Below are 8,428 nucleotides of genomic sequence, written 5' to 3' on the forward strand. Positions count from 1 at the left end.
CTGCCGCGCCTGGTTCTTGGTGCGTCCCTCCCGGTCTCCCTCTGTCTCGAGCGGCTGCGGGGGCGTTCGCCTGTGCGGCTGTCGCGCCGTGCCGTCGCTAACCTTGTCGCTCTCCCTTGCAGCGGAGCTGTGGGCGCGACCGCGCCGCCTGCAGCATGAAGGGCAGCCTGAGCGCTCGGACCAGGTGAGGCTTTCCCGACCTGTCCCGCCCTGCTGTCCTACTGCTCCCCCTCCGCAAGACACAGCGGTGGCTGGAAACGCTTTGCTCTGGTCGCTGTGTAGCTCGGGGCTCATCAGACCCCGAATCCATTGTGGGGGGCGCAGCGCAGAGGGAGCTCATCGGGCGCAGCAAGTTAAGGCCCCACGAATCTGTATTTCAGTATCTTAATGAGAGCCTGTTAAACCTGATATCTCAGTAGATCGGGCGTGGAGCCAGCGACAGGACAAAGACCAGTGGCCGTAACTAAAATCACAAGAAGTTTCACCTCAGCATGAGGGAAAACTTCTCTACACTGAGGGCAGCAGAGCCCTGGAACAGCCTGCCCACTGAGGTCACGGACTCTCTCTCTCTATGGAGACATTCCAGCCCCACCTGGACGTGTTCCTGCGTCACCTGCTCCAGGTGACCCTGCCTTGGCAGGGAGTTGGACTGGATGATCTCCACAGGTCCCTTCCAACACAGACTGTTCTGTGACTCTTTCACTATGAAAGTGAAAAGTCAACTTTCATATCTTGTAAGAATTTGGTGCTGGGTGTCTTCTGAAGCTTGAGGAGGCTATTCAGAAATACCTCCCAAGGAGGCTCCTTGGGAAATATTTCTAAATCTCTCTCTTTAAAATGTGTGTGAGCACATGGAAACTTCCTCAGGCCATTTGCCATGAAATTATTTTTTAAAAAAAGATTCTTGTGAGTTTTCACACAGAACTACATTTTTACCAGCTTCTGCAGATTTTGACTTCAAGTAGAGGTGTAAGCACTGTCTTTCTGAATGATTTAATAGAGTTGCTAGTGTCACTGTTACTAAAATATAGAAGGCTGTTTACTTGTGAGAAGTCTTTGAAGTTGTGAGGTACCAAGAAGTGAGTTAATAAAGTTATTGAAAAGTTCAGTGGTGCACTAAATATCTCTTCTGGTTTCAAGGCAAATATTGATTAAAGGATTAAAAGTAACAAATGTTCTCTATTTTCTTGTGAAGCTTACAGATGTTAATCATTCTCTGATTTCAGCCCATACAAATGGAGAACCCCTACAAAGATCCTCCAAAGAGATGTGTCCTGTGTGGAATAAATGTGGACTATAAGAATGTGCAGGTGAGTTTTAAAATTGCCGTCCTTGGATGAAGGGAATGGGTTTACTGTTTTTAAATGTGTGTATAGTAAGTCCAAAGTGATTAAAAAAAACAGTTAAAAAATCTATTCCTATGTGGACGTGTTTAAAACTTATGAGTAAGAATGTGTGTAGGTCAAGGGCCAAATAATGTAGTCATGCTAAGATGCTTAATCAACTAACTATGTGTGACAACTTTGCTGTTTAACAAATAGAGTGCTTGGTTACAACTCAGCTACCACAAAACATGGAAGCATAGAAAATACTGTCTAGCTCCAAGCTGTACTTTTTTCTTCAGGTAGAACTGAATTTTGAAAAAACAGATGAAAAAATGAAAAATAGAGTACAAGTAGTAACATAAAGCTCCAAAAAAGAAGTTCTTAAACTGACTTTGATTTTTCTTAATTTAACTAGCTTCTTTCCCAGTTTGTTTCTCCATATACTGGCTCCATTTATGGCAGGCATATCACAGGTATGTGAAGTATTAAATTAAATCATGTACAGGGCAATAATAGTATTTTTGTGAGTCTAAGTAACTGTGCATGAGCAGTCTTTCTGAGAGTAACCAGTCCCAACTCCATACATTTTTAAGAGTATTTCCCTGACTTAGTAGCCTGCATCAAGGAATTAAAATATCCTTTAATTGTATGCATTTTGTATTTAACAGTAAAAGCACACGTGCATTTTTCTAGAAGGACTTAATCAAAGCTAGAGGGAATTGTCAGTAACATGCCTTTCACGCTCTAATGACTTGTTTGGTGTTGAAAATAATTCATCTCTTTAGGCTTGTGCAACAAGAAGCAGAAGGAAATTACAAAAGCCATTAAAAGAGCTCATGTATTTGGTAAGTATGATTTTGCTTTTGAATTTTCTAACTCAAGACTACTTTTCTACTAAGAACACCTCCGTCTTTTTTTTTTTAACAGGATTTATGCCAGTTATGTTTAAGAACCCACAATTTCTCACAGACCCCAAGCTATGTAACATCAAGTATCCAGAGTGATATACTGTACAGAAATAAACAATAAAACTGTTTTTCATGTTTATGTACTTGTTTGCTGGAAATGTGGTTTGCTAGCATAATGTGTGGTTGACTGAGGGGTGGATGTCAGTCGTTCTTTTATTTTTTTTCATGAAGTCTCTGAAAGTTATTGTCTGAAGGAAGATTAAAGCAATAATAGAAACTGGCAGCTCTATGGACCTCTTCCTCTGCTCACCAGTCTTGCTAAAGCTCAGGTGGCTGTTTTTCCCCTTGCTGGGTTGTAAGATGTGAAGTAAACAAGCACTGGTTTCCTGAGGTTAAATTAATGTATTTAAATTGTGGCAGTTCATGTAGACAGCTAACTCTGTAACGTGTTCATTTGATGCTCCCTGTGTCAGGAGGATAGGTAGCACTGTTTCTTCACCAGCAGCTTGAAGTTGTATCACTTTGAGGCACCATATGACATGCTTATCTCACTGATAGCATCCTGTAGCATAGGCTTTGAACCCTGAGAGAGAGAAGACAGATGGAACTCTGGAAGGCAAAGTGATGGAATGTCATTTTGGATTTATCTTTATGCTGAACAGGATTCATGCACTGGGAAAAAAAAAAAAACAAAACAACCTGCAAAAATGCCCTGTTACATACATCCTTGCAGTGCTAGAGATTGATACATCACCGGAATACACCAGCAGTAGCTTTTGGCATGAAGTCATCTGACAGATCAGAAAGTAGGAGAGTGTGGGTATTCCTTTGCATCTCTGTTTTTTTCAAACACATCCTCATCTGTTTCAGTGCTACTCAGTGTAAGCTTCCTTTCCTGGTCACTGTCCTCTTGGTCTTGAAGTGGTTCTTGGTGAAGCTGCAATGATCTGGACTTCTTGAATGACTTTGAAACTGATGTGGTCTCCCTGACCTTACGCTTGTTTAGATGCCTTGTTTCAGCTTCAGTGAAGTCTCTTTCCTCTACCATAAGAGTCAGTTTGTCCATGACATTAATATGATGGTCTGTGTTACAGCAGTTCTTGGATATCTGTTGGCCTTTGAAAGAAACAATGCATGTCTGAAGTCTGGAATTGGGGAAAAATGTTTGTAGTGCCTGGCAAAGGAGAACATTCTCCTTTGGCTCTGCTGGGTGGTTTTTGTCTTCTCCTGAGGAAAAAAAAAATCAAAGTCAGAGTTGCAGAACCTCTTGCACCTCTGCTGTTTTGGCTGACTCAGGTTCAGAAGTGTTTTCTGCTTCTGCCACTTGAGTCAACTTGGAAGGGCAAGGCTTGCACCACATTTAGTTGACTTACCTGAACAATTTTGTTGCTTTTTCCTCTTTATTTCTTCTTTTAATTGGCTCACCTCTGCTAAGAGTTTCTCTACAGATCGTTCACTGACTTCTACTGTAATGCATATTTTCTGCAAGGAGAAGAGCGTGTTGATCAGACTAACAGTATTCACAGTAGCTGACTTTAAAATTGTTGAAAAACCCTTGAAGGTACTCATGGTTAAGTTGGACATAGAGTAGTAAAAAGCTTAAGTAATGATTTAGAGATGGATCTGTCAGATAACTTAAACCTTGTGTTGAACCAGGTGCAAGATGTTTTATTTGATCCCATCTAGGCAAAGGAGATCTAACAAACTACAGAGAGTACTCCTTCAAAATAATCCTCTTATGAGAATTTATTCATGGACTTGAAGATAAAACATTGTACTATAATCAAATGGTAACTTAAATCCTCAGCTTTGAGAATGTAGTGTGCAGCGCAGTAAGTAGAATTTGCTCACCTTTCAGATAATGGCTTTGTTTTCTCATGCAGTGCAAAAAGTGTAGCCCTTGGCTGCCTTGGTTTTGTAGAACTGATGAAGGTAGGCAGGCCTGCCTGGCTTACCTTCAGTTCCTCCTGCAAGGTGGCGTACATCTCATTTATCTTATGAACCTCCTGTAGGGACCCATCTTCATGGAAGAATTCTGACCTGTGACCAGGAGTAGAACAGCATAATTGCAAGCTAGTGATTCCAGTGCTTACTTAGTAGGAGCTTTAGTGAGTAAAGAAGCATTTTGTGCTTCAATGCCAGATGCCTGTGTTGAGACAGACAGCTCCTGGCAAAATATGGGACTGAATTAATTTCCTAGTATGCTGGAATGGTAAGTAATTGTAGAAAACAGGTCAAGCGAAACAAGGTATGGCTATAACATTTGCAAAAGCACTTAAATGCTTTTATAAAAAAGTAAGTGTAATTATGGTAGTGGGAAGCTACAGCTGTCAGTAAATATGACATGTATTGTACCTGTGTTGTCTCATGGCTCTCACAAAACCAGAGGATACACAGGAACCGGACACTGTTCTGTAACCTTGCTGTTCTGCCATTCCCAAGTTGGTAACCACCAAAGGGACTTTCTGGAAAAGTCTTAAAATGCATAAATATGAAAACATGATCTATTAATATCCAAAGATGTTTCACTGAAAGTTAAATTTTTTTGGCCATTTGGGATCCAATGGAAGGGTTACAGTATGGTTAATCCTTGCTAAATGTATTACATCATGTACAGATGAGGCTAAAGGCAAACTCCAAGAGCAACCAGAAGCTGAGCAATGCCCATAATTCCCCCTTTTCTGACTACAACACACACTAATTCAACATTTACTTGCTAAGCCTAGCCTGTGAGCAGAATCTCTCTGAAGATAAAGTTAACACCAATTTAAATATTTTCATGAACACCATGTATGGTTGAGGTCCTGTACATAAAGCAATTTGATCAGGTGTAGCTTATGTGTGTAAATAAACTGACAGTGTCTGCTTGGTGATGCTGGCACTATAGATAAAAAGGGCAATCCCAAAATAGAATTCCAGGGTAAGCCTTCAACTGGGCTGTGTCAACATAGGAGCAATCTTATTAAAAGTGTAAGTTTCAAAGGTAAAATATACAGTGTTACTGAGTCAATTGCAACAAAGTAGAGAAACTTTCAAGTTTTAGCACGTGTTGTAGACATTACCCTTCCTGAGGCCGATGCAGAGCATGTTCCAATCTGTAAGTAGAACAACTTTCTGTCATCACACTAGAGGTTAAAAGGAGGAATACAAGCCCCTGATTTGATAGGTGTGACTGCAGGTTTTTCTGAAGAACTCTTTCCCGGAATGTCATGGTCTGGTCTGTGTTACGTCTGAATTTGTACCATCCTATTACACTCTGCAGGCAGAAGAAAATTCACAGTTACTGTTGAATCATAATGTCCCTGTGTGTCACTGAAGCAAGTTTCATCCAGTGCAAAGTCATGTCTGAATTGTTTGCTAGTAGGTGCATAGTCAAGCAATTAGTTAACTTGAAACCTTTAAAACTTCTAAGCCTATTTCCCATCTTCTTTCCTTCAAAACCATGTGTTGAATTGGTCTGTTTCTTAGCCTGCGTTCAAGCTGAAACTGCAAGCTTTCTTCTGTTTTGCTGTTTCTTTTCAGCTTCTACTTTCCCCTTATAAAACTTTGTTCTGTGGAAAAAAATTTAGTTCTTTTTGATGTAGTGCTCCTTAACCACTTGTGAGCTGACCTCAACTGATCTTAAGGTGGAAACTGGTGCAATTCCTTTGGGGTCCTTGAAGTGTTCACTTGAGAAATTAATAATTCAAAATAAAGTTGTGACACATATGTAGGCAAATCCTAGTCAAAGATAAGCTAAACTGGTTTTTTTATGGAGGAAAAGGATGTAGCTGCCTTGGCCAGCAGCATGAGGGACTATAAAAGGTTTAAAATGAGAAAAGAAAAAACCTTGATGCAAGAGGTATCCAGAACAGCCTCCAAAATTTGAGTGAGCTCCTCAGTATGGTTTAGATTTAAGAATAAAATACCTTCTTACAGCCTGATAGTATTTTCTTCAGGGCAAGTTCATTCAGTTCTCCTGCAGAATTATAAAAGCTATAAGAAAATTAGGACAATTAGAGGGGAAGAAATTAGACTGGAAAAATAACTTTAGCATGCTGAGAATCATCTTGCTTTAAAAAAAAAAAATTAATACTATTAAGGGTAAGGGTTAGAATGTATGGAATGCTTTTTTCAGTGTGTTGACATTTTTCTGTAGTTTATATGGTATCATAGATCACCAGAAGGTGCAATATGCTTTATCTCTATTTCTATATGCATAGACAAACATTAAAAAAAAGACATAAAGAACCAAAATAGGAATAGTATAAGGCATTTTGCATCTGTAATTCCAAGAGGTTGATATGGCTACTATAGTTACAGCTGGGTGATTTTCTTAGACAATGTAAGTTTAACACTTGAAGAGTTCAGGTTAGGGTTAATTTTAACTTTTCAATATCTGTTTCCTTGAGATTCTTACCTGAACAACTGGTAGCATGGAATATGCTTCTGTATGTCTGGAAAGAGAAAGTAACATTACTCTGGGTTCATCAGCTCAAGATGTATATTCTTCTGCATGCTGTGATCAGCATCAAACTCATAGAAGGACCAAGAAATAATTTTACATAATTTCTTAAAATTGAATGCATTACCATAAAATTAAATAAGGTGAAAAAAGGAAATATTTTTAAAATATATTCTAATTAATTTTGTCAAAAGTATAGGGACCCATTTATATAAACTGTATTTTTTGTATACTTTTCTATTATGTCAACTGAAAAATCAAGCTGGGTGCTTTGTATTTTTCTCCTTCTGCTGAGTGAAGGAGAAATATGTAGTATGAAGGATTTCACTTGAGTAATTCAATGCACATCAACACCAATCACATCAAGATGATAACCAAAAATACATCTGGCATCTGCTTAGTGAAATTATTAAAGAGCTTGCAGCCTTCACACACATAATTTTATAAGCTCCAAGTGAGGTAATAGATGCTAATACATTACACTTCATACCACTGATAGACAAAGCTCTTTCAGGACAACTGTAGCCCAGGAGAGTTTGTGATGTAGCCAAGACAAGGGTATAAACCCCAAGTTATGTTTAATGTAACAAGATATTTGGCAAAGAGTAGCCATCCAAGGAACTATGAACAATTATTTCTTTTAAATTACTGCGTTTTCTGCAGTAAAATTGTAATATTTTTAGTAGTAAAAATGTTACAAAATAACCCTTCCATGTGTTTTTGGTTTGGGTTTTTTTGTTTGTTTTCTTTTATATATCAGCGAAGCATGTAGGATCTTGGAGCTTTGATCTTGCTGTAGATTGCTGTCCCTCAAAACTGAAAGCTGTGATTTACTGCCCAAAACCAAGCAGACTATGAAAAATGTGGACACACTAACCGATTGTATAAACAACTTCAACATCATCCATTTGTGAGTCTGTGATGCTGTTCTTGGCTTCACCTTTCACATCTCCAAGGAGAAAACCTTCCTTTAGAGGGGAAGAGAGAAGAAAACCCCACATTAACAGTAGCATTGAACAGACACACTTGCTCTTGGCGCTGGTGTGGCCTCACCCCCTGTCCTGTGTGCAGTTTTGAGTGCCACACTGTAAGAAAAATACAAAGCTATTAGAACGTGTCCAAGGGAGGGCTGCAAAGATAGTGGAGGGTCCAGAGGGGAAGCCAGAGCAGGAGTGGCTGAGGTCACGTAGTCTGTTCGGCCTGGAGGAGAGTGGGGGGAGACCTCATTGCAAGCTACAGCTGCCTCAAGAGGAGAAGTGGAGCTTCAGACACCGATTTCTTCCCTCTGTCGAAGGTGACAGGACCCGAGGGAACGGTATGAAGCTGAGTTGGGGGGAGGTTTAGGCTGGATATCAGAAAAAGGCGTTTCCCCCAGAAGGTGTTTGAGCAGTGGAACGGGCTCCCAAGGGAAATGATCACAGCACCAAAGCCTAGCAGACTTCCAGAAGCATTTGGACAGCACTCTCACAGGCATGTGGTGGGATTCTTAGAGTGTCCTGTGCGGCGCCAAAAGTTGGACTACATGATCCTTGTAGGTCCCTTCCAACTCAGCATATTCTATCTTGATTTTCTTTAATACCAAGTGTGAGTGCTCTCTTCAGGAGAGGAAAAATGCGGTCAAAACGAACTTTTTTCTATTTTTTAGTTTTAACAGAGTGGTTTCTCGCTCATTTTTCAATACTGGCCCGCAGTTAGGAAAAACTCCTCAGCGAGGCAGTCCTGTGTCGTGGTCGGTTTGCGGTGGCTCCCGA

At 40.2% G+C, this 8,428-nt stretch overlaps 2 protein-coding genes across 3 annotated transcripts; one reads left to right on the plus strand and one right to left on the minus strand.

Moving 5' to 3' along the window:
- The first annotated feature begins 8 nt into the window (after positions 1–8).
- On the plus strand, positions 9–2,372 carry MRPS18C (mitochondrial ribosomal protein S18C). Its single transcript, XM_014311900.2, has 6 exons — positions 9–19; positions 123–184; positions 1,227–1,310; positions 1,741–1,798; positions 2,111–2,170; positions 2,253–2,372. The coding sequence occupies exons 3-6, from the start codon at positions 1,236–1,238 to the stop codon at positions 2,327–2,329; spliced, it is 270 nt and encodes an 89-aa protein (XP_014167375.1). The 5' UTR covers positions 9–19; positions 123–184; positions 1,227–1,235; the 3' UTR covers positions 2,330–2,372.
- Positions 2,146–8,405, minus strand: ABRAXAS1 (abraxas 1, BRCA1 A complex subunit). 2 transcript variants are annotated; one of them, XM_005418089.2, is made up of 8 exons: positions 7,555–8,405; positions 6,633–6,669; positions 6,142–6,208; positions 5,296–5,489; positions 4,589–4,708; positions 4,189–4,273; positions 3,607–3,715; positions 2,146–3,460 (listed from the first exon to the last, which is right to left on the minus strand). In XM_005418089.2, the coding sequence occupies exons 1-8, from the start codon at positions 7,688–7,690 to the stop codon at positions 3,033–3,035; spliced, it is 1,176 nt and encodes a 391-aa protein (XP_005418146.2). In that variant the 5' UTR covers positions 7,691–8,405; the 3' UTR covers positions 2,146–3,032. The 2 variants fall into 2 exon arrangements, with proteins under 2 accessions (XP_005418146.2, XP_030922354.1); XM_031066494.1 differs by having other exon boundaries at positions 6,062–6,208; positions 7,555–7,598.
- Between the last annotated feature and the right edge of the window lie 23 nt (positions 8,406–8,428).

The sequence above is a fragment of the Geospiza fortis genome, unplaced genomic scaffold (assembly GCF_000277835.1).
Source record: "Geospiza fortis unplaced genomic scaffold, GeoFor_1.0 scaffold11, whole genome shotgun sequence".
Lineage (NCBI taxonomy): Eukaryota > Metazoa > Chordata > Aves > Passeriformes > Thraupidae > Geospiza > Geospiza fortis.

Bases quoted from the DNA above. Each gene is read 5' to 3' on its own strand.
- MRPS18C (XM_014311900.2), top strand. From the start codon at position 1,236: ATGGAGAACCCCTACAAAGATCCTCCAAAGAGATGTGTCCTGTGTGGA. The intron at 1,311-1,740 runs GTGAGTTTTAAA...TAATTTAACTAG, and splicing joins TGGACTATAAGAATGTGCAG to CTTCTTTCCCAGTTTGTTTC. The intron at 1,799-2,110 runs GTATGTGAAGTA...TCATCTCTTTAG, and splicing joins TTATGGCAGGCATATCACAG to GCTTGTGCAACAAGAAGCAG.
- ABRAXAS1 (XM_005418089.2), bottom strand. From the start codon at position 7,690: ATGCTACTGTTAATGTGGGGTTTTCTTCTCTCTTCCCCTCTAAAGGAA. The intron at 4,709-5,295 runs GTAATGTCTACA...ATGCATTTTAAG, and splicing joins CTGCATCGGCCTCAGGAAGG to ACTTTTCCAGAAAGTCCCTT. The intron at 3,461-3,606 runs GTAAGTCAACTA...TTTTTTCCTCAG, and splicing joins AAAGCAACAAAATTGTTCAG to GAGAAGACAAAAACCACCCA.